The following is a 24,335-nucleotide window of genomic DNA, read 5'->3' as shown; positions in this document are numbered from 1 at the left end:
GCTCTATGTTTTCCGAAGGTGATTACTCTACAGGCCATCAGGGCCAGACCAACACTGCACTAAAGGCATACACCAACTTACAAACTTGGGAGACTCCCAGGGGAGGATCCAATCTTTAGCCAATTGGGAGAAACTGAGGGTGGAACACCAGGCGGGGAATACAAGGTTTAAACCAATTGGGGATTACAGGGGAGGGGAAGAACTTAAACAAACCAATGGGGTTCTGAAGGATACAAAATTGATAGGAAAATTTCTAGAGAAAGGGGCAGGCTTGGAGAGGGACTGACATGCAATGGGAGGAGGAACAGTGAACAAAAGGGCAGGTCTTTGGGGAGATGGACAAGTGGGGCAAAACCAACACATGGGGTAAAGGAGCAAGCCCTTGGTAATAAAATATGCTATAACAATAGAAAATAAGGGGAGGGGTATAAAACTGACTGCTAGGACCGAATTACAATCAAAGACATGAACTGCAATGCCGAAGCTCTGAGTTGAGGTTCAGTTGAGCACTTCCAAATAATTTCCTGGCAGAAACAGATAGCCAAACTTGCCTTTATCACATGCAAACAGAGGGTTCCCCAACAGCAACCCATTCTGAGGCTCTTCTGGGAATGGGAAACACGTGTTGTGGTGCTGGCTGCATCTGTGGGAGCGATGGGGAGCGTGAGCCCGTGCTGTGCTGCACTGCTGAGCTGGCAGCATGGTGGATACGGGCAGGACGTTCTCTGTTTCCCCCAGAGCTGGGGCCTGCAGGCACCTTGCCGGCCCTTGGCACAGGCTGTGCCAGCCAACAAAGCCCAGCAGGCCGGGAGGAGAGCCCGGGGGCAGCGCAGCTGCTTGGGCAGTGGCTGCTGCCAGGGACACGGGCCAAAGCCATCCCTGAGCAGCCACTGCCACCCCTGGCCCTCCCTAACAAATTCTAGGTTCCATCTGTGAATTGCATGCTACACTTTCCTTCATGTTTTTCCCAATACCAGGAAGTTTCTATATATAGTAATGCCCTTGAGAATCTCTGATTATTTTCAGGTTTTATTTTCTTTTTTTTTTTTTTAATTGAGACAGATGAAACAGCCTTATTGGTTTTAGTTTTGGCAGGTTTTTTTTTTTTTTCTCAGCATGATGGTTTACTTATTATCTACATTTAAACTTGTTTTTATTTATGGTTATTTTTGTTCCCCAAGCAATTATTTTGACAGTCTTTTGTTCACTTCTTACTTAATGTTCCATAGATGAATAGCTTGGACTCTCTTTTTATAGGAATATAAAGATCTCAGAAAGCTCTATTTCTAATTTTGATAACATTCTCTCTCCCCGCTCCTAGCTTTTACAATGATCATTTTTGAAACATCACTGAGGATACGTGGAGTTATTTGGGAAATAACCAATAGTCTTGGCTTAACCTGGGTATTGGATTATTATTTTCAGTGCTATAAACCTACATTGCTTCAAGGTTCACACCACGGTCCTGATTTGTGGCTCACCGCATGGATGACTGTCTGAATTAAAAGAATGTTTGTGAGGCAGCTGAAGAGCTTAGACCTCAGAGATTAAAATTCCTGGGAGGAGGAGGTGGAGGAAGAAAGGATAAAATCCTGATTCAAAGGGTTTTTTCTCACTTCTAGTATGCCAGAAGTATGGTAGACTACACCTGTCTTCAGATGTCATTTACTTACAGAACAACTCTCTACAGTGTCAGACTCCAGGAGAAATGACTCAACACTTTGCCTCCCAATGCATCAGCTTTAATTCTAGTGAGAGATAGGCCTTAATTACAGTCCGATTAGAGCAAATCAACAAAGCAGTCTTGCCATTGTGAGAGTGGCAAGAGGAATTTGCTTGTGAAGAGATGACTATGTCACACTCAGTAATGAACAAAATTTGCCCTGACTTGGAAGAAAGTAGACAAGGAGCAATGCAGTATTTGGGTTTTATCCAGGGATAAATGGGGCAAGAAGCTGTAACAACTTAACCTGTTTTACAGAACACAAGTACTGATACGGCCAATAATGCACCCACATGAAGGGATCTTCAGGACATTCCTTTATTTCTCTAACCAGGAATGGGCAGCAAAATGCTGGCATTTATCTGAACTGGAAGCCGTGTTCCTCTCCTGTTTCTCCTAGAGCACACTGTGTGTTATTTGCAGACTTCACTGTCCAGCCCATCAATCCTCTCGTGGCCAATTGCTAAATGGCACAACTACCAAAATACAGATGCCAGCATAATCAGCCCAGCACTAATGCAGCACTGCTTTGATGGTGCACAGGAGCACAGAATGGCTTGGGTTGGAAGGGACATTTAAAGGCCATCTAGTCCCAATGGCCTGCAGTGTGCAGGGACACCTTGAACTAGGTCAGGTTGCTCTGAGCAGGAGTTTGAATGTCTGCAGGGATGGATGTCCACCTCTCTGGGCAACCTGTGCCAGGTTTTCATAACAAACAGTGTAAAAAATGTGTTTCTTTCATCTAGTCTGAATTGACCATCTTTTAGATTAAAACCATTCCCCCTCGGTTTGGTCACAGAAGACTCTACTAAAAATTCTGTCCCATCTGTTTACAAGCCCCCATAAGGCCCTGAAAGGCAGCAATCAGGTGTCCCTGGAGTCTTCTCTCTTCCAGGCTGAACACTGCCAGCTCTCCCAGCCTGTCTCCAAAGCAGAAGGGCTCCAGCCCTCAGAGCATTTTGTCCCTCCTCTGGACTAGATCCAACAGGTCCATGTCCTTCCTTTCTTGGGGACCCAGAGCAGGATGCAGTACTCTGTCGTGGTAGAGACGGAGACACTACAAAGCAACACAGTCCATTTCCAGAAGGCTTCAAACCCTGTTTTTATTCTAGCCTGCATGCTTTTTATGCATTCTTACAAAGCTCTTATGTTTACACTTTATTCATTGGTCACGAGAGACAAGCAAAATGCTCAATGGAAGAGGGATTTGCAGGTTTCTCTTATTTATTCTTTCTTTCTTGGTTTTCATGTCAAAAACATTGGTAGGAAATTCTTTCAGGGGTAAACATGGATCTTGTTATCAAACTTCTCGATGGCTCACAGAAATCACTATAAAACCTCTTCCAGAGTACTCCCAGTAGGGTCTCACCTGAGCAGAGGTGGGGAATCACCTCCTTCAACCTGCTGGGCACTGTCCTTTGGATGCACATGGCTGCCTCATGTCCAGCCTCTCATCTGGCTGCAACACCAAGTCCTTCTCGGCAGGGCTGCTCTCCATCCCTTCATGTCCCAACCTGTGAGATCAGCTGAGCTGGGACTGTGTCACAGCCCTTGGGCAGAGCAGCTGGACAGGATGAGTTCCCTTCCGAAGAAGGCAGATCCAGCTCCAAAAACAACTCCACCCTGGCCATGAGGTCACAGAAGGCTCTGAGATCACAGAGGTGCCAGAGCCCCGCGGTTGCACAGCAGCACAGGGAGCCAGCAGTCAGTCCCTGAGCACAACTGTTGCGGCAGCAGCAGCGGTGGCAGCAGCGGTGCTGACATTGGGACAGCGGTGTCGGGACAGCGGTGGCAGCAAGAGTTGCGGGACTGGCAGAGGGCAAGGCAGCATGGCCCTTGCTCTGCGCCTCTTCCTCCTGCTCCTCCTGGCCGTGGCCCTGTCTACCAGGGCTGCCCAGGCTGCTCCACTCCAAGTGTGGCGAGCAGGTGAGCCGGCAGCCTGGCTGCCCTTTCCCGGGACAGCGCTCCCTGCTCCCTGGGAAGTGCTGAGGATGGTTTTGCCCAGGGCTTTGGGGAGGGTTTCCTGTGTGGGAGGGAGAGAGCCCCCATGGTCCCTGGGCTCCACCAGCCACCACTCCAGGGATGTTGCAAAGGGCCTGCAAAGAGGGTGGAGAGTGACCAGAGATAGCCCAGAGCTCCCCAGGCCCCTGTGCAGCTTTGGCCTTGTCCACTGACATCTGGCAGCCAAGGCATTACCTGACCCCCTTCCAGTGCCCAGTTCTCTAAGGGAGAGGGGAATCTCAGCACACCATGGAAATGGGTCTGATCTGATCTGTGCTCGCCTCTAGATGAGCATACTAGGAAGGCTTCTTCAGCAGCTTGGCTCCATGAAGATTTCCAGTCTCTTAACCCTCCAGCAGGTATGTTGTCAATGTTGCTAAAAGAATAATCATTGAGAACCTGGCAGGAAGCAGGTGACAGGAGCTTCTGTGGCTGTTGAATTACAGGTGTGTCTGCAGGAATGACTTTTCAGGCTCCTTTCCTGGTTGCTGCACATAAGCCCCGCTCCCATCGCAGGGGTGAGTAGTGTGTGCTTGCTGACCCCACAGGCTGAGCCCTGGTTCTGTGGGATCCATTCACCTGAAATGCAAATGCTTTTCTTAAGGTCCTCCGAGAGGGAGGAACAAACCTAGAGGAGACAGCAAGTCCCTGGAGGCATCCAAACAGATGGACAGGATCTGGAGTGACCTGGAGAGACAACGTGGTGGGTGCATTTCCCTCATGCTTCCCCTGGGACTCAGCAGCCGGGGGCTTTGGCTGCACATCTGGACACGCCGTGCCCGGCACAGCGGGAAGGGATCCATGGCAGCCTCGCTGCCCCACTGCTGCTGCTGCTGCTTTCACGCCCTGCAGGGCTGTTTCCCAGTCTGGCCTGGCTGCAGCTTCTGCCCAGCCTCTGCAGGAAGGCATTTGGCATCAGCTGCCAGGGAGCCCAAACTACACCATGGCCCACCTGAGATCCCCTGCACTTTCCCAGTCTGTGAGCGCATCTGGAGGGGCAGCTCTTTGGAAGAGACAGGGCCCTGGTCTTTCTCCTTAATCTTATCCATTACTTAGACAAGCATTGCCTCCTGAGGATGCCACATTCCCATTGGGAAACAACCCCACCTGATTCAGCTGTCCTTTTTCCTTTCTGCAGACATGGAAGGAGAGCCTGTGCTGAAGGCTGAGTTTCCCGGAGGAAGCACTGGCTCCATGGCAGCCTCTGCCCCAGGAAGGGAGGCGCTGCCAGGCACAGGCCCAGGAGGTAATTGCTGTGCCTCTGGGCCTGAGCCCTGCTGAGGCTTGAGCTGCCCTCTCTGCTTTTTGGGAGTGCAGGCACACAGCATTACCTGACCCCCTTGCAGTGCTCGGTTCCCTATACAAGGGGATCCCAGCACAGCATGGAACAGTACCCATCTGTGCTCCTTTCTAGACTGGGAACGTGACTTGCATCACTGAGAAACACTGTTAAAGCACAGTTTAAGGATGTTGGAGCTTGGTGATGGTAGGTTTTCAGCAACTCTTTGCTAACAGAGCAATCATTGTCCAAGTGTAATCATTGTCCAGAGTAATATTCCTCTGTCATTTCCCTTGAGATCGTCTGAAGTTTGATGAATTGTGGAAATCCTGGCCTCCAAATTTCTACTCTTGTACCCAACAGTGATCCCACAGGATGGCTGTCAGTGGGAGGAAGGAGCATTTAGCTGTCCATCTTCCTCCCGTGTGCAATGCCAGTGTGTCCTTCCATGTGCTCTGTGCAGCCAGGGAGAAGGCCAGAGAGGGAAGGGGCCGGGCCCAGGGCTGTGCCCCGGGGCTGAGCCTTTGGCAGCTCCTTTGCCAGCCCCGGGGAGCCCGAGCTGCTCCTGCTGCCACTGCCAAGCCCTGGCCCTGCCCGGGTCTGGGTTTAGAGCTGCTGGCAGCTCCAGGGAGTCCTTTCTGCCCCGAAAGCCCTGCAAGGGGCTCCTTCCATCCCAGTGTGGGGCCATTGCAGGCACGAGGTCCCCCTGCTCCTGAGTGGGAGGCAGAGCTGAGGGAGTGCCTTGGAGGGCACCAGTCACCCAAGTGCCCTCACTTGCACTCGGGCCTGAGGGAGAACCTTCAACAGTGTCACAGCAGCTCTTCTGACCTGCCGTTCTTTGCAGCTAACCCGGTTGGTGAAAGTGATCTGGCTTCCCAACCCATGTTCAGGATTGGACCTCTGGGAGATGCTGAGGGTAGGTCAAGACCTTTCCCCTGGAAGAGTTGCCAGCTCAAGAGCCCAAAGCTTGGCCACAGAGGCACCGCTGCAGGTGCCAGCACAGAACCATGCACGTGTGTCCTCTTCCCCTGCGCGATCCCCTCATGATTTCTGCTCAGCCCTGGCAGCTGTCTGGGGAAGGGAGGGCCCTGGCACTGCCACAAAAGCCCAGATACTTTGTAAATCTTTTCCCAATTTTTGATAAGCATGCTGCCCTGAAGATGCCAGCAAAGGAATGGGGAATTGTTCCATCTGATCCAACTGTCCTTTTTTGTTTCTCAAGTGATGGACCAAAAGGCAGGGCTGAAGGAGGTGTTTCCCCAAGGAAGCAGTGGCTCATTGGCAGCCCCTGCAGCAGGGAGGAAGGCGATGCCAGACACGGGCACAGGCACAGCAGGTAATTGCTGAGCCGGGCTCAGCCCTGGCCGGGGCTGTGTGGCAGCAGCTCTTCCCCCAGGGCCTGCCCTTGCCCGGCCTGGCAGCAGCCAAAGCTGGAGGCGCCTCGGCTTCCAGGCCTCTGGAGCTGGTTCAGAGCCCCGAGGAAATGGGACTGGTGCAGCAACGTCCCTGGTGCTGCAGCCGCTGCGGAGCTGGCCCTGAGTGCCCAGAGGCCCAAGGCACAGGAGCAGCCCCGAGCGGGAGCCCTGCCACCAGCCCAGGGCCAGAGCCAGCCCTGGCTCCCGACTGGGCAGGGGCTGCGCTGGGTCCTGACAGGGCCTGAGCCTGTCCCCTGGGGCTGGGGGAGCTGTCACGGGGCAGGGAGGGCCAGGGCTGGCAGTGGCTGCTCAGGGATGGCTTTGGCCTGTGTCCCTGGCAGCAGCCACTGCCCAAGCAGCTGCGCTGCCCCCGGGCTCTCCTCCCGGCCTGCTGGGCTTTGTTGGCTGGCACAGCCTGTGCCAAGGGCCGGCAAGGTGCCTGCAGGCCCCAGCTCTGGGGGAAACAGAGGACGTCCTGCCCGTATCCACCGTGCTGCCAGCTCAGCAGTGCAGCACAGCACGGGCTCACGCTTCCCATTGCTCCCACAGATGCAGCTGACCCCACAACACGTGTTCCTGATGCCCAGAAAGGCCTCGGAAGGGTCTTCTATATGGGAACAGGCTGCTGGGCATGGGTAATGGCAGGCCTGCTTTTTTTGGACCTTATTCTCATGTTGTGCTGTGTCAAAATCTGGTGTAACTGGAAGAAGAAATGGTGAGTGGTCATCTTTCCCTGAAAGAGCTTCTTTTGAAAGTCTGATGTAGACAGGAAGCATTCCCATTGAGGCTGTAGTGGAGTTGTGGCCAGTCCATGGTTCTCCAAACAACTCTGCTGAGGGTTCTGCTGCTGCCCAGTGCTTCCATTGGCCTCTCAATTGCTGGGCCTTGTCCTGGGGGCCCCGCTGGGGCTGCAGCCAGAGCTGGCTCCCACTGAGGCTGCCTGGCCAAGAGCAGCCCCAGGGGCACGGGGCAGAGGCAGAGGGAGGTGGGGAGGAGAAAGAGCAGGGCCGAGATTGCCCTTGAAAGGCAGAGGCGCTCTGGGGCCTGCTCCTGGCCAGGGACCCTGCCCAGAGCCGTGCCCTGCTGGCCGGGGCCTTGAGGGGCAGCTGTCCAGCTGGGCCCAGCTGTGCCAGCAGCTCCAGCCGTGCTGGGGAGCCTTGCCAGCTCTGGGCCCTGCTGTGCAGGAGGCTCCCTGTGTGCCACTGGCAGCTGGGGCCTCAGCCATCTTCTCTCTCCACAGCCTCTGGAACTTCACAAGACCAGCCAAATACCTCCATCAGGGAGAAGTGGGCCTGTCATCGTGCATCTCAGTGCCAGTGTCCATTGTCCCTTCCAGAGGTGTATTACCAGATTGTAGCTGGAAGTATGCTACAACCAGTACCTAGAACAGAACCGACTCTCCCTGAAGGGACTGGCCTAGCTGCCCATCCAGGACAGGCGGTGCAGCCCTCTAGCCAGGGAATGGATTATTCAAAAAGTTGTATTTACTTGTAAAAATTTAAATGTTTATTAAAAGCCTTATTTGAAATATAACAGGACACTGAATATGGACAATGTTACGTGGCCGGGAGTAGAGGATTTTTCCCACCACGTGCTCATCCACACAATGGAGGTTGCACCTTTTAACTCTTTTGCCCTTCTTAAAGTTCTGTCTATCGACTCCTTCTTTGATGTCCAGTGCTGGAGTTTACTTCCTTACATCTCGCTTGGAGGTCAGGTGCTGTTGTCGTAGAAAGGTGACCCTCTTAAATATGCCAAACTCAGGTAATCCCAAGATAACAACACAACAGAGGGTAAAACATATCTATAAATGTATAAAACTTCTCTTAACATATATGCATGATATTTCTCCTTTATTGTGAGAGTCAACTGTCACATTGCTCATCTATCACAGGCTTGAGTCCAGCTTCAGCTCAGGTGTCTGTGTGCTACCACCAGCACTGGCGGAGCTGCTCGTCTGGGCACAGCCAGGCATGGGCAGGCAGCAGCTGGGCATGGGGCTCATTCGACCAACAGCACTCTCATGTTATCTTTGTCTTTCATTTTAAAACATTTAGATATGTTTTTCCTTTGTAGAATTGAGAAATGTTTTTCATAGAATACAGAAACCAGATATTTGTTCCCCTTTCCTCCAACAGTTCTGTATTTGACAAAGTAGTTTTACAGTCAGGGAAACCTAGAATATTCTGACACTTTGGCAATAAACGTAAAATTGCCTTTAATTCTTAATCTTTAGTCTTACACAGCCCAGACAAGACCAGCACAGCTCAGGGGAATTATCCCAAACAGGCTCAGGGCACTTGGGTTCTGAGCAGTCCTGCTGGGGTCCCTCCATGGGAGACACATCCCGAAACCTGGCAGTGACTGCATGGGGTACCCATGGTGGGGAAAGGACAGAGGGGGAGAGCAAGGCTCCAGTGAGTCCTTAGTGGGCCTGAGCCTGTCCCCTGGGGCTGGGGGAGCTGTCACGGGGCAGGGAGGGCCAGGGCTGGCAGTGGCTGCTCAGGGATGGCTTTGGCCCGTGTCCCTGGCAGCAGCCACTGCCCAAGCAGCTGCGCTGCCCCCGGGCTCTCCTCCCGGCCTGCTGGGCTTTGTTGGCTGGCACAACCTGTGCCAAGGGCCGGCAAGGTGCCTGCAGGCCCCAGCTCTGGGGGAAACAGAGGACGTCCTGCCCGTATCCAGCGTGCTGCCAGCTCAGCAGTGCAGCACATCACGGGCTCACACTCCCCACGGATCTTGTAGCGGTTCAAAGCAAGACAGGAACACATGCCCTGATTCCACTTTGATGAATCCCAATGATTTTCTGCTTGCAGGATGGGCACAAGCAGTGCATCATAGGAATAGCCAAGACTCTGTTCACTGTTTCACTTGCCATGGCCTCTTTCACAGTTGTATCTTTCTCCCTTCATATGTCCTGACAAACACCTAAGGGAGAACTGGACCTCTAATTGCGTCGCACATCTCCATGCCCATGCCTGATGTCCCTGTGCCAGCTGCTTTAACAGCTTGTTGCTGTGCAGATGCTGCCTCCAGCCAGACAAGGTCCTCTCCCCTTGAAGGCACTGGCCCTGCTCTCTGGCCCCTACTGAAGGTGGGCAGGGCTTGGCCCAGCTCTTCTCTTGCAATACAGAGATGGAGCTGTCACCCCAGTGTGCGGGTGGTAGCAGCAGCAAAGCCCAGCCAGGATCAGCACTGGCTGAGCTCCGTGTCCAGGGGCAGCTGGGGATGGCCACGGTGTGGGCAGGCAGGAGCCAGGCAGGGGATGCTGTTACCAGTGGCGGGTCCCTGGGGAGGATGGGGCAGCCCATGCTGAGCGTCCCTGGGCTGAGGGACATTTCCTTCCCTGGGACCATCTGGGCCTGGACCTCCTCCAGTGGCATGCCCAGGAAAAGAGGGAAGCCATCAAGAGCCTGTGAGTTACACAGGGATGGGGTGCAGCTTCCTCCCTCCTTGGTTAGCGGGCGGATTAAAAGAGGCCTCTAGGATTTGTGGCAAACAGGAGTGGGCAAACAGGGCCGTGGCATGTTTCTGAGGGACAATTCACGAGGCAGTGTGCACAGGCAGGGCAAGCAGGCAGGGTTGCAGGTTTTCTTGCTAGGAAGGTTTACTGTGTGTTGTTTGCAGTGTTTCTGTTGTTTGGGTGGTTTTGGGGTTTCTGGTAGTAGTGGTTTTTACACAATCGAAAACTGTAGTTAGTACAAGTGCATGTAACTAGATGGAACCCTCCAAAAAGGATGTGTCTCTCCTGACCCATTCCTGTGCAGAGTGTTTGAGCTTAGCAGTGGTTTCAGGGGGCAGTGTGGAGAAAAGCTGCCTGCGGTGTGAACAGGTGAATCATCTCCATTCACTGGTGGCCGAGCTTAGGGAGGAAGTTTAAAGACTGAGGAATATCAGGGAAAGTAAAAGGGAAATAGACTGGTGGAGTTCAGCCCTTCCATCCTTACGGGAGGCGCAGCAAGAGTCACAGGACTCCTATGCTGCCGGGGTCGGCTGTCAGTTGTCTCTGCCCCAGCATGGGAAAAGGTGGTTTTGGGCAGGCCGCGCTCTCGAAGAAGGAGTCTGGAATCTTGCTTTTCGGTCTTGAGTTGCGTTTATTGTTCCTTATCTACAAAGTTTTTCTCTCTGTCCAGCCGAGGTCTGATTAGCAAGACAGCCAAGGGCACTCTCTCCCGTCCATGGGGCGGTTGTCTATTTTATAGTGAAAACTACGTATTAGATATTTACCTTTAATTTCCAATAATTTCTGCCCTTGTTGGCAAGTGCACCTTCTCTATGAACCAATCCACACATGCCAACATCATCCTGAACATGGATGCCAAGGAGAAGAAAGAAGAAGGACAGGGCACGCCCAAATTCCTCTATCTTAGAACTCCTGACCCCCACGTACAGAATTTCAAACCCCCCTGTACAACATACAAAACCCCCCTGTACAGTGCTCCAAAGTTTTTCCCTTCACCCTGTGATTCCTACTACTATGCTACTTAAAGTTTTGTGGCCTGTCATTCTTTATATAAGGTTGGCAATTTGCTCTATGAATTAAGGTTGAATTTCCAGGTGTCTTTGGCTTCCTGCCAGGGTCTCTGAGCCCCTGCCAGGGCTTTGAGACATCCAGGGCATCCAGAGACATCCTCTGGGTTCCGACACTATGCTGCACACTGTCAGGCAAGAGAAGGACACCTGGTAGATGAAGGGGAGTGGAAATGGTCCCTGCACGGGGAGGTTATGATAAAAATTCCTCCCGACCCCCGTCCCCTAGCCAGGGGCCACTTCAGAATAGGTATGAGCCCCTGGATCTAGAGAGTCAGCCAAATGATTAAGAAGAAAATTATCTGCCCAGAGAGCCTCCAAATTATGATTAATCTGTAACATGGATTGCCACCTCTAACATCAAAAAGGAAAGACGGGTAATCGTGGTGGGTGATTCCCTTCTGAGGGGAACAGAGGGCCCCATGTCAACCGGACCCACCCCACAGAGAGGTCTGCTGCCTCCCTGGGGCCCAGGTGCAGGATATTCCTGAGGGACTTCCTGGGCTCATTCAGTCCTCTGATTATTATCCACTGTTGAAACTCCAGGCTGGCAGTGATGAGATTGAGAAGAGGAGTGTCAGGACCATTGAAAGTCACTTTAGGGCACAGGGACAAGTGGTTGATAGGACAGGGACACAAGTAGTTTTTTCCTCTGTCCCTTTGGTGGCTGAGAAGAATGGTGAAAGCAATAGAAGAGCTCATATCATCAACAAGAGGCTCAAGGGTTGGTGTCCTTGGCAGAATTTTGGATTCTTTGATTATGGCGCAGCTTTTATGGCACCTGGCCTGCTGGAACCAGATGGGCTCCATCTCTCTGTTAAGGGCAGAAGGATTTTAGCTCATGAGCTTGCAGAACTTGTTGAGAGGACTTTAAACTCAGTTTGAAGAGGGAACGGGATGCAGCTGGGCTGTCTGGAAGCAGGCCCAAGGGTGGTAAGCCTGAGTTAGGGATGAAATCAGCAGCCCAGCTGAGGTGCATGGATCGCAGTGCACACAGCATGGGTAACAAACAGCAAGAGCTGGAGGCCATGGTCCAGCAGCAGAGCTGTGATGTCATTGCCATCACAGAAACGTGGTGGGATGCCTCACATGGCTGGAGCACTACACTGGATGGCTACAAGCTCTTCAGGAGAGACAGGAAAGGGTCTCTTCCAACCTGGTCATTCTGTGAATTCTGTAAGAATTCTTAGCATCTCCAGGGACACAGCCTGACCAGCAATGTCAGTAGGCAAAAAATAAGGTTTCACTGAAGAATGGACCTTTGATGAAACAATATATTTACAGTCAGGGCAGTCCATTCATAGAGATGGAGGCACACTCTGGGGGTACAGCTGAGGCCATGAGGTCACAGCAGGGCTCTGGGGTCATAGCAGGCTGAGGTCACAGCAGGCCCTGAGGTCACAGAGGTGCCAGAGGTGCCAGAGCCCCGTGGTTGCACAGCAGCACAAGGAGCCAGCAGTCAGTCCCTGAGCACAACTGTTGCGGCAGCAGTGGCGGTGGCAGCAGCGGTGCTGACGTTGGGACAGTGGTGTCGGGACAGCGGTGGCAGCAAGAACTGCGGGACTGGCGGAGGGCAAGGCAGCATGGCTCTTGCTCTGCGCCTCCTACTCCTGCTGCTCCTGGCCGTGGCCCTGCCTGCCAGGGCTGCCCAGGCTGCTCCGCTGCAAGCGCGGCGAGCAGGTGAGCCGGCAGCCTGGCTGCCCTTTCCCGGGACAGCGCTCCCTGCTCCACGGGAAGCGCTGGGGATGGTTTTGCCTGTGGGAGGGAGAGAGTCCTGATGGGCCCTGTGCTGCTCCAGCCACCCCTCCAGGGATGTTGCAAAGGGCCTGCAAAGAGGCTGGAGCGTGACCAGGAGCCAGCCCAGAGCTCCCCAGGCCCCTGTGCAGCTTTGGCCATGTCCATTCACATCTGGCTCCCACAGCCTTACCCAACCCGTGCCCTGTTCTCTCAGGCAGGAGGGCATCCCAGCACACACAGAAATGGTTCTGATTTCTGCTTCCCTTCAGATTGGGATCCCAACTTGCATTATCTAGATGCCCTGTTGGATGACAGCTTCAGAATGTTGGAGAATGCTGGAGGCAAGTTCTGGTGTGCTTTCCCTGACAGGATAATCAATGTCCATGTGGCAAGAGCTCACTCATCCTCCATGTCCTTGAACGTAATCTCATGGCTGAAGAAATATGGACATCTTGCCCTGCTCCCTTCTGCAGTCCTGAGGGATCCCACAGGATCACTGTCAGTGGGAGGAAGGAGCATTTAGCTTTCAAACTTCCTCCCATGTGCAATGCCACTGTGTCCTTCCATGGGCTCTGTAGCAGCTGCCGAGAAGAGCAGAGAGTGAAGGGGCCGGGCCCAGGGCTGTGCCCCGGGGCTGAGCCTTTCACAGCTCCTTTGCTGGCCCCAGGGAGCCTTAGCTGCTCCTGCTGCCACTGCCAAGCCCCGGCCCTGCCCGGGGCTGGCTTTAGAGCTGCTGGCAGCTCCAGGGAGTCCTTTCTGCCACGACTGCCCCGCAAGGGGCTCCTTCCATCCCAGTGTGGGGCCACTGCAGGCATGAGGTCCCCCTGCCCCTGCTCCAGAGAGGAAGGCAGAGTTGAGGGAGTGCCTTGGAGGGCACCAATCACCCAGGTGCCCTCACTGCCACTCGGGCCTGAAGGAGAATCTTCAGCAGGGTCACAGGAGCTGTTCTGTCCTGGCTTTCTTTGCAGTTGAACCTGATGATAAAGGCGATCCAGCTTCTAAACCCATGTCTGTGAATGACCGTCTGAGAGATGCTGAGGGTAGGCCAAGGCCTTTCCCCCGGGAGAGCTTCCAGCTCAGTGCCCAAAGCTGAGCCATGGGGGCAGAGATGACAGAAGCTTTTGTGGCTGTTGAGTTTCAGGTGTGTCTGCAGGGAGGACTTTTCAGACTCCTTTGCTGGTTACTGCACGCAGGCCTGGCTCCCATCGCAGGGGTGAGTAGTGTGTCCCTGCTGACCTCACAGGCTGAGCCCTGCTCCTGTGGGATCCATTCCTGGGAAATGGAACTATGTTGCTGTAAGGTCCTCCGAGGGGAAAGAACAAAGCTACAGGACACAAGGAATCCCATGAGCCATCTGAACACATGAGGCAAATGCTGAAGGAAATGCAGCAGGCAGGAGGACAAGGTGGGTGCATTTCTCTCATGCTTCCCCTGGGTCTCAGCAGCCAGGGGCTTTGGCTGCACATCTGGACACGCTGTGCCTGGCACCCCGAGATCCCCTGCGATTTTGCAATTTCTGAGCAGATCAGGAGGCGCAGCTGTTTGCAGGAGGGAAGGCCCTAGGCAAAGACCCCAAAGCCCATCTGATTTCCTGAAGCCTATCCATGAGTTTGACAAACCTTGCCTCCTGAAGATGCCACCTCCCCGCTGGGGAGCAGCTCCATTTGATCCAGCTGTCCCTCTTCCTTTCTCCAAAAATTAAAGGAGAGCCTGTGCAGATGGAAGCATTTCCCAGAGGAAGCAGTGCTTCCATGCCAGCCTCTGCTGCAGGAAGGGAGGCAATGCCAGGCACAGGCACAGGAGGTAATTGCTGTGCCTCTGGGCCTGAGCCCTGCTGAGGCTTGAGCTGCCCTCTCTGCTGCTTGGCAATCCTGGCATGCAGCAGGACCTGACCCCCTCGCAGGGTTCAGTTCCCTAGAGAAGGGGATCCCAGCACACCATGGAACGCTTCCCATCTGTGCTCCTTTCTAGATTGGGATCGTGACTTGCATCATTTGGAAATGCTGGTAAACCATGGTTTAAGGATCTTGGAGCTTGATGAAGGTAGGTTGCCAGCAACCCTTTCCTAACAGAGTAATCACTGTCCAAGTGTAATCATTGTCCAGAGTAATATTCCTCTGTCATTTCCCTTATGATCCTCTGAAGTTTGATGGATTCTGGAAATCCTGGCCTCAAAGTTTCTACTATTGTGCCCAACAGTGATCACGCAGGATCGCTGTCAGTGGGAGAAGGGTGCATTTAGCTTTCAGCCTTCCTCCCATGTGCAATGCCAGTGTGTCCTTCCGTGTGCTCTGTGCAGCCAGGGAGAAGGGCAGAGAGGGAAGGGGCCGGGCCCAGGGCTGTGCCCCAGGGCTGAGCCTTTGGCAGCTCCTTTGCCAGCCCTGGGGAGCCTGAGCTGCTCCTGCTGCCACTGCCAAGCCCTGGCCCTGCCCGGGTCTGGCTTTAGAGCTGCTGGCAGCTCCAGGGAGTCCTTTCTGCCCCGACTGCCCCGCAAGGGGCTCCTTCCATCCCAGTGTGGGGCCACTGCAGGCACGAGGTCCCCCTGCCCCTGCTCCTGAGTGGGAGGCAGAGCTGAGGGAGTGCCTTGGAGGGCACCAATCACCCAGGTGCCCTCACTGACACTCGGGCCGGAAGGAGAATCTTCAGCAGGCTCACAGGAGCTGTTCAGTCCCGCCTTTCTTTGCAGCTGAACTTGATGAAGATGATGATGTCGATGAAGATGATCTGGATTCCCAACCCATACCCATTACTGAGCCTCTGGAAGATGCTGAGGGTAGGTCAAGGCTTTCCTCCGTGGGAGAGCTGCCAGCTCAAGAGCCCAAAGCTGGGCGAGGGGGGCATTGATGCAGGTGCCAGCACAGAACCATGCACGTGTGTGCCCTCGCCCTGCACGATCCCCTCACCGCTCCTGCGGCTCAGTGGTGCCCGTGCAGATCAGCAGAGATGGCAGAAGCTTCTGTGGCTGTTGAGTTACAGGTGTGTCTGCAGGGAGGACTTTCCCAGGTCCATTGGTGGATGTTGCACGCAGGACCAGCTCCCGTCGCAGGGGTGAGTAGTGTCTGCCTGATGACCCCACAGGCTCAGCACTGGTTTTGTGGGACCCATTCCTGGGAAATGGAAATATTTCTGTTAAGGTTCCCTGAGAATGGAGAAAATACCTAGAGGAGACAGTAAGTCCCTGGAGGCACCCAAACCCATGGAGAAGTTGCCGGGTGATCTGGAGAGACGCCGTGGTGGGTGCATTTCCCTCATGCTTCCCCTGGGACTCAGCAGCCGTGGGCTTTGGCTGCACATGTGGACACGCCGTGCCCGGCACAGCGGGAAGTGATCCATGGCAGCCTCGCTGCCCCGCTGCTGCTTTCACGCCCTGCAGGGCTGCTTCCCAGCCTGGCCTGGCTGCGGCTTGTGCCCAGCCTCTGCAGGAAGACATTTGGCATCAGCTGATAGGCAGCCCAAACTGCACCATGGGCCTGAGATCCCATGCGATTTCCCAGTCTCTGGGTAGATGCAGAGAGGCAGCTCTTTGCAGGAGGGAGGGCCCTGGAGCAGCTCCAAAACCCTGGGCATTTTCCTTGTCCTTATCCATGTCTTTGACTAGTATTGCCTGCAGCAGAAGGGCACAGCAGAGAGGAATTACAGCGTGCAGCCTCAGGGGCTCGGGCACTGAGCAGTCCTGAGCCAAGGGGTGGCAAGGTGCCTGCAGGCTTCAGCTCTGGGGGAAACAGGGAGTGAGAACGTCCTGCCCGTATCCACCGTGCTGCCAGCTCAGCAGTGCAGCTCAGCACAGGCTCATGCTCCACATTGCTCCCACAGATGCAGCCGGCATCACAACACATGCTGACAACATCTGGGAAAGCACGAGAAGAGTTTTCTGCTGGGGAACACCTTGTTTGAAGAAGTTGATGGCCATTGTGGCTGGTGCAGCACTGTGCCTGATGATGTGCTGTGCTGCAATCTGGTATTGCTGGAAGAGAAACTGGTGAGTGTTATGCTGATCTCTAGCTCAAACAGCTTCCTTTAAAGGCTGCTCATAGTCAGGGAACATTCCCAGAGAGGCTGCGGTGGAGTTGTGGCCACTCCATGATTGTCCAAATAACTCTGCTGAGGGTTCTGCTGCTGCCCAGTGCTTCCATTGGCCTCTCAATTGCTGGGACTTGTCCTGGGGGCCCCGCTGGGGCTGCAGCCAGTGCTGGCACCCACTGAGGCTGCCTGGCCAAGAGCAGCCCCAGGGGCACGGGGCAGAGGCAGAGGGAGGTGGGGAGGAGAAAGAGCAGGGCCGAGGTTGCCCTTGAAATGCAGAGGCGCTCTGGGGCCCGCTCCTGGCCAGGGACCCTGCCCAGAGCCGTGCCCTGCTGGCCGGGGCCTTGAGGGGCAGCTGTCCAGCTGGGCCCAGCTGTGCCAGCAGCTCCAGCCGTGCTGGGGAGCCTTGCCAGCTCTGGGCCCTGCTGTGCACGAGGGTCCCTGTGTGCCACTGGCAGCTGGGGCCTCAGACACCTCCTCTCTCCACAGGCATCACATTGAAGAAAAACTGAAAGCTGCTGGCTGGTCACGAGATCTTTACTGCTGGAAGAGCAACAGCAGCATCTCCGACTCGGACGAGTTTTCGTTTTAGCACCTCCAATCTCTACGGTGACTCAAGGTCGCCTCCTTCCAGGGCTGAAGGCGAAAGTCTCCAGGAAAGGCTGTGGGAAGTTCTCAAGTGAAGACTGACTGAGAGCTTCCAAAATCAGCTTCAAAATTTTCAAAGTAGTTTTGGAATCTGGAGAAGACAACCTTATTTTCTATTAGCTTTTAATTTTTAGAAATATTTAGAAATAGTTTTTGTAGAGACAAATCCCCCAATGTTTCTTCCCCATTTCCACAATATGTCTGTGTTTTTGAAAGTAGTTTTATAGTTCTAGAAAGGTTTTTTGCACTAATACAATAAAATAAAATGGCATTTCAGTGGTAATCTTTACTCTGCAAAGAACTAAGACACCCTAAGACACCCAGCCTGGTGCAGAGGCAAAGATCTTTTCCCACGGGAACTTTGTACCTCGTCACAACCAAGTCACGTAAAACCTTTTCCCAGATATTTCCTGGGATTCTTGACCAGCTCACCTCTTAGGCTTCAGAGGCAAACTTTGAGCACAGTGGGAATCTCTTCAAGTCACCATCTTTGTTTGCTTCTGCAAGAACTGCCTCAGTTCCAGAGCAGGGGCTTCACTCAGCTTCCTGCTGCCCCCGGGCTCTCCTCCCGGCCTGCTGGGCTTTGTTGGCTGGCACAGCCTGTGCCAAGGGCTGGCAAGGTGCCTGCAGGCCCCAGCTCTGGGGGAAACAGAGAACGTCCTGCCCACATCCACCATGCTGCCAGCTCAGCAGTGCAGCACAGCACGGGCTCACGCTCCCCATCGCTCCCACAGATGCAGCCGGCACCACAACACGTCTTCCCGATGCCCAGAAGGGAATTGGTTTCTGCCAGGGAACACACTGCTGGCTAGAGTTAATGACAAGCCTGGCTTTTCTATGGCATGCAGGGCACTAGGGGACCCCTGTAAGGATGGCACTTGGCCGGGGTCCCTCATGAGGCACACCAGCTGGAGGGGGGGTTTTGTAGGTGTTGGGTTTTGCAGGAAGGCATGCAGGGCTTTGCGTCCTTTGTAGAGTGGTGCATGGGGCTGGGGTTCCTCGTCAGGTTCTCAGGGGATTTGATATCTCTTCTGTGGCATACAGGGGACTGGATACATCTGTAAGGCTGGCAGGGGCATGAGTACCTCGTGATTAACGTGGTGGTTTAGTGCTTGCCATCAAGGCCTGGAGAGGAGCTGAGTCCTTCCTAAGGTGGGCAGGAGGCTGGGCTCTTTTGTGAGGCATACGAGGCTGTCCTGGGGTCTCTGCACTGGTGTGCACGGATTCCCTGTGAGGCACACAGGGATATTTTGGGGTCTCTGCTGAGGGGTGCAGGGATCTCTCAGGAGGCATAAAGGAGTCTTGATGGTCTCTACTAAGGTGTGCAGGGATCCCTCATGAGATGTGCAGCGGGGTTTTTCAGTCTCCTCAGCGCAGCAAAGGGCCACTCTGGGTGGAGGCTGTGCAAAGTGGGCAGAAAGCTTCCTGCCAAGCCTTGCGGCCGGCGGGCGGGCGGAGCCCATCCTTGGGGGTCGGGCGGGGTCTCTGGAGCCGCCGCACCCTTGTCGGGCAGGTCCCGGCCCCGGCGGGGAAGGGCCGCGGCCCCGGGCTCCGGCGGCGCTGCCGAGCAGCGGCGGAGGCACAACAAGGGCCCCACTCCGGCCTGGCCCTGTGCTGCAGCCGAGCACAGGGACAGCCACGGCCGCTCCCTGCGCCACAGGCGGCACCGGGGCTGCAGCTGAGGCCGTGCCTGCTCCCACTGAGGAAGGAGCTCCTTGCAATGCCCACTTCCCTAAAGCACGTGGGCAAGCCAGCACAGCATGGAAACGCTTCTGAACTGTGTTCCCATGGACACTGGGATCGAGAGATGGATTGACTGGAAGTCCTGGTCCGTCACTGTGTGAAGATCATGCTGCATGCTGGAGGCAACTTCTCCATGTCCCTTTGCTGACAGAACAATCACGGATTAGCAATTGTGGCCAAGAGCAGCCCCAGGGGCACGGGGCAGAGGCAGAGGGAGATGGGGAGGAGAAAGAGCAGGGCTGAGATTGCCCTTGAAAGGCAGAGGCGCTCTGGGGCCCGCTCCTGGCCAGGGACCCTGCCCAGAGCCGTGCCCTGCTGGCCGGGGCCTTGAGGGGCAGCTGTCCAGCTGGGCCCAGCTGTGCCAGCAGCTCCAGCCGTGCTGGGGAGCCTTGCCAGCTCTGGGCCCTGCTGTGCACGAGGGTCCCTGTGTGCCACTGGCAGCTGGGGCCTCAGCCACCTCCTCTCTCCACAGGAGCACCTCGGGACACGAGTTGGAAGACGGTGGCTGCACCTCACAGCCAGAGAGCGTGAGCAGCTCCTCCAGCAGCAGGAACGGTCTGGACAGCCCTCTCAAGTCTTCTGTGAAGAGGACCCCAGAACAACCAACTACGAGGGAACCTCCTTTTACCCTGTAGATCCCACTGCCACCTGCTCTCCCCATGGGCCTCCCCAAGCTGCCTTCATCCCTTTTTTTCTCTCCATCTGTCCCTTCCCAGCCAACCCGAGTTCCTCTAGAGACCCCAGGACCAGCCCAGCACCCTCCAGCCCCTCCTGAGACCAACACATCCCTTCCTCTGCCCCTGAGCCCCCTGGCCTTGCCCTCTAAGCAACACTGAAGGTGACACCCCACCCCACCACCCCACCCCCCCCCGCTTGCAGGGTAGGCAATGGCCCCTTCCTCTGTTCAAATAAAGAGATGGATCTGTGTTCTGGTTTGAAAGCAAAACCAGTGAGCGACTCCAAGTCAGAAATACAATTTTTTTGGAAAAGGGGAAAAAAACCCTCAAAACACATGCAATAATACAAAAGAAAAACCACTGACAGGGTCAGAATACAGCCTGACACCCTGCTAGTTGGGGTGGTGGTAGCAGTCCAGATGAAATGGACTTGTGGAAGTGGTGATCCTGTAGAAACCATCTGGTAGCTCTCATCCTCTGGAAAAGCAGTGGGTAAGGGCGGCGGTTCCTCTGGGAATCCAGTGGAAAGACTGCTTGTTGTGTCCCAAAACAAGATTATATCCAGCTGGGGATGCTTAGCTCCTCCCCCATGGGCAGAGCATCTCACAGTGGGCTGATATCATTCTGCCTCATGCTGTGGGTCCTTGATTAGCCATTAAACAGAAATGGCTCTGGGAGGGAGTTATCTTTGAGTCAGGTTGCAAGACATTGATGGGCCCATTAACAGGAGATAAGGAAGAAACAATGCCCCTCCTGGTTTCAGCAGCTCTTCAGGATGGGATTAGAACACATTTTTATATTGTAACCTAGGACATAATCCACCCCCTATTCTATTACCATCTATACCCAAACTAATATCCTCTTACTATATTTATGTGTATATATATATATATATATATATGTATAATATAAAATGAAACTTTACACACAATTGTCGCTTAAAATTAGGTTAGATTTTCTTGTGGTACACAACGGCTTTCCTTGTCCTTCTGCATTACCCAGCCAGTGCAACCAGGTCCTTGAGCAAAAAAATCGCACAGATGGGTTTGGCCCTGCTTGCAGTGGGATTAATCCAAACAGTCTTTCCTAAAATACCTTTCATGTGTATCACAGGAACTTTGTCTCCATCCCCTGTGTGCAGGGGTTCAGACTGGGCAGCACCAGGATTGATAGGTCCTCAGGTGTTGACCATCCAGATGGCTTTTGCTAAGTTCAGTTCCCAGTTCCTGAAGGTTCCTCCACCAAGTGCCTTCAGGATAGTCTTAAGTATTCCTTTGCATGGTTCAACTTTCCCGGCAGCTCGTGCATGATAAGGAATATGATATGTCCTTTCAATACCATCTTCTCTGGCCCAGGGGTTGATAAGCCTTTTCTTGAAATGAATTCCATTGTCTGACCTAATTCTCTCAGGGGTGCCTTGTCTCCACAGGATTTGCTTTTCCAGGCCCAAGATGCTGTTCCAGGCAGTAGCATGAGGCACAGGGTAGGTTTCCAACCACTCTGTGGTAGGTTCTACCATGGTCAGCATGTAGCGCTTGCCTTGGCGGGTTTGGGGAAGCGTGATGAGGTCAGTTTGCCAGGCTTCCCCATACCTGTACTTCAACCATCGCCCACCGTACCACAGAGGCTTCACCCGCTTGGCCTGTTTGATTGCAGCGCAGCTCTCGCAGTTGTGGATGACCTGTGAGATGTTGTCCATAGCAAGGCCCACCCCTCGGTCACGGGCCCATCGCTATGTTGCATCTCTCCCCTGACGACCAGAGGCACCGTGGGCCCAATGAGAGAGCTAGGAATGATTCTCCCTTGTGCTGCCAGTCTAGATCCACCTGTGATACTTTCACCTTGGCAGCTTGGTCCACCTGTTTGTTGTTGTGATGCTCTTCATTAGCCCGACTCTCGGGTACATGCACATCCACATGTCGAATCTCACGGTCAGCCTCTCTACTCGGGTGGCAATGTCCTGCCAAATCTTGGTGGCCCAGATGGGTTTCCCTCTGCGCTGCCAGTTGGCCTTTTTCCAGCAATGCAGCCATCCCCACAGAGCATTAGCTGCCATCCATGAATCAGTGTAGAGATAGAGCCTCGGCCACTTCTCTCGTTTGGCAATAGCCAAAGCCAGCTGGACGGCTTTAAGCTCTGCAACCTGACTTGATCCAGCTTGTCTCTCAGTAGCTTGTGCAACTTGTCCTGTGGGGTTCCATGCTGCAGCTTTCCATTTCCGGTTAGTGCCTATAATTCAGCAGGAACCATTAGAGAAGAGGGCATATTGTCTGTCAGGCTCCGGTAGCTCACTATATGGTGGGGCTTCCTTGGCACGTGCCACTTGCTCCTCTTCTTCTTCAGAAGACAATCCAAAAGTCTCCCCTTCAGGCCGGTTTGATAGAATTTCCAGAATGCCAGGGCCATTCGCATTTCCAATCTGGGTGCGCTGCGTGATGAGGGCAATCCATTTGCTCCATGTGGTGTCGGTGGCGTGATGTGTGGAAGGAACATTTCCTTTAAACATCCAGCCCAGCACTGGTAGCTGGGGTGCCAGAAGCAGCTGCGTTTTGGTGCCAGTTACTTCTGAGGCAGCTTGAACTCCTTCGTAGGCAGCCAAGATTTCCTTCTCTCTGGGAATGTAGTTTGCTTCAGAGCCTTCATAGCTCCATCTCCAGAGTCCTAGTGGTCAGCCTTGAGTCTCACCAGGCACCTCTGCCAAAGACTCCAGGACAAACCATGGTTCCCAGCTGCAGAGTTGAGCACATTCTTCACCTCTGGTCCCATCCTGACTGGGCCAAGAGCTACCGCATGAGCGAATGCCTGCTTAATCTGGGCAAGGGCTTGTTGCTGTTCAGGACACCAGTGGAAATCGTTCTTCTTGTGGGTAACAAGGTAGAGAGGGCTCACAATCTGCCTGTCCTCGGGAATATGCATTCTCCAAAAGCCTACGGCACCTAGGAAAACTTGTGTTTTCTTCTCCTTGGTAGGTGGAGACAGAGCGGTGATCTTGTTGATTAACAGGATGATAAGGAAGAAACAATGCCCCTCCTGGTTTCAGCAGCTCTTGAGGATGGGAATAGAATACATGTTTATACTGCAACCTAGGACAAGTGGTCACCCCAGTGTCCAGGTGGCAGCAGCAGCAAAGCCCACCCAGCACCAGCACCGACTGAGCTCCATGCCCAGGAGGAGCCGTGGATGCCCACGGTGTGGGCAGGCAGAAGCCAGGCAGGGGCTGCTGTTGAAATGGAGGTTTTGGGGGATTCAATTAAGTTAGCAATATATGGACTAAGCATTTAAATTTTAAATTGTAGAATTATGTGTTGAATTTTAACCTTTTACTTAAGAAACCTCTGCCAAGGTACAAAGGGCATAGGAAAATGCAAATTTCTGAAGCTTCTTGCTATGAAGGACAATACCAGTGTCATAAACAAGGCAGGAGATCTTTCTCCTTTTTAATGCCTTTATTAAAAACATTCAGCTCAGGCTGGGGAGAAAGGACAGGTCGCCCGCACCCCTGCTGCTCCCAGGAGTGGCACAGAGGAGGAGGATGCTGCAGCTGTGTCCGCTGGTATGCAGGCAGAGCTGGGGCTTCCATCCTCGAGGGAGTAGTGGGAATTCCACTTTTTTGGTCTAACATTCCAGGTCCTCTTTCTAGCTGACATCCTTTCAGGTTAGGGTGAGGAGTAAAAAGGATCTTAGCAGATACTAAGGATTAAGTTCCTCGCCTTTAGACATTACTTAGGTTTCTTTATTCCATGTTGGCTTCTTGTTTTTAGTTTTTTTTTTTCCTGGAAAATTGCAAACTGTGGTGAAATGCATTCTTATCTGCATACTAGCTCTGATGTCACCTCCCCCTGCTACCTTCAGGCTCCTGGGAAGCAGCAGGGGGACAACTGCGCTTGATTTCTAACCATTAACAGGTAATTGAAGAAAAACTATTAACAAGAGGTGATTGCAACATGAAGCTATCAACAACAAATAGTCAACATTTCAACTCTCAGCAACTGGCCCAACCGGTTTAACTTTGCAGCCTTAAAAAAAAAATGGATAATTTGTTGGGGAGAACACCCCAGGTGTGGAGACACGAGGCTTGTCTCCATTTCAGAAGGCTGATTTATTATATATTCTATTAAAATACTACGTTAAAACTATACTAAAAGAACAGAGAGGAAAAAATGACCAGAAGGCTACAAAGAAGAAGAACAGAATGGAATGCATAACAAAAATCTTGTGACTGCTCACAGGCTCAACACAGTTGGCTGTGATTGGTCATCAAGTGAAAGCAATCCACATGGACCAATGGAAGATGCACCTGTTGCATTCCACAGCAGCAGATAGTTATTGTTTGCATTTCTTTCCTGAGGCCCTCAGCTCCTCAGGAGGGGAAAAATCCTAGGAAAGGATTTTTAATAAAATATCATAGCTCCAGATTACTTTTTTACTCATAAGACCAGGAGAAGACCAGGGAATTCAGGAAACCTAGACTAAGGAGCTCCTCTGTCTCCAAGCTGATGGACAGAAGTGGTATGTATTCCTTTCACTTTTTTTAGGGTTGGCTACTGATAAGTCACATAAGAGAC

At 53.4% G+C, this 24,335-nt stretch overlaps 1 protein-coding gene and 2 long non-coding RNA genes across 4 annotated transcripts; all 3 read left to right on the top strand.

Moving 5' to 3' along the window:
• Positions 1 to 3,956: 3,956 nt before the first annotated feature.
• Positions 3,957 to 4,441, top strand: LOC135307403 (uncharacterized). Its single transcript, XR_010368123.1, has 3 exons — positions 3,957 to 4,083; positions 4,171 to 4,242; positions 4,329 to 4,441. It is a non-coding gene; the product is annotated as an uncharacterized LOC135307403 (long non-coding RNA).
• A 2,610-nt stretch (positions 4,442 to 7,051) lies between these two features.
• LOC135307069 (uncharacterized) lies at positions 7,052 to 7,951 on the top strand. Its single transcript, XR_010367805.1, has 2 exons — positions 7,052 to 7,133; positions 7,659 to 7,951. It is a non-coding gene; the product is annotated as an uncharacterized LOC135307069 (long non-coding RNA).
• Positions 7,952 to 13,493: 5,542 nt separating this feature from the next.
• On the top strand, positions 13,494 to 17,626 carry LOC135307068 (uncharacterized). 2 transcript variants are annotated; one of them, XM_064431740.1, is made up of 10 exons: positions 13,494 to 13,722; positions 13,824 to 13,895; positions 13,983 to 14,087; positions 14,387 to 14,485; positions 14,654 to 14,725; positions 15,369 to 15,455; positions 15,659 to 15,730; positions 15,817 to 15,915; positions 16,496 to 16,661; positions 17,192 to 17,626. In XM_064431740.1, the coding sequence occupies exons 1-10, from the start codon at positions 13,689 to 13,691 to the stop codon at positions 17,292 to 17,294; spliced, it is 909 nt and encodes a 302-aa protein (XP_064287810.1). In that variant the 5' UTR covers positions 13,494 to 13,688; the 3' UTR covers positions 17,295 to 17,626. The 2 variants fall into 2 exon arrangements, with proteins under 2 accessions (XP_064287810.1, XP_064287811.1); XM_064431741.1 differs by lacking the exon at positions 15,817 to 15,915.
• Positions 17,627 to 24,335: the final 6,709 nt, after the last annotated feature.

This window comes from Passer domesticus, chromosome 9 (genome assembly GCF_036417665.1).
Source record: "Passer domesticus isolate bPasDom1 chromosome 9, bPasDom1.hap1, whole genome shotgun sequence".
Lineage (NCBI taxonomy): Eukaryota > Metazoa > Chordata > Aves > Passeriformes > Passeridae > Passer > Passer domesticus.
Note: the sequence above shows the minus strand (reverse complement) of the source record. Positions and strands in the feature narration are given on the sequence as shown.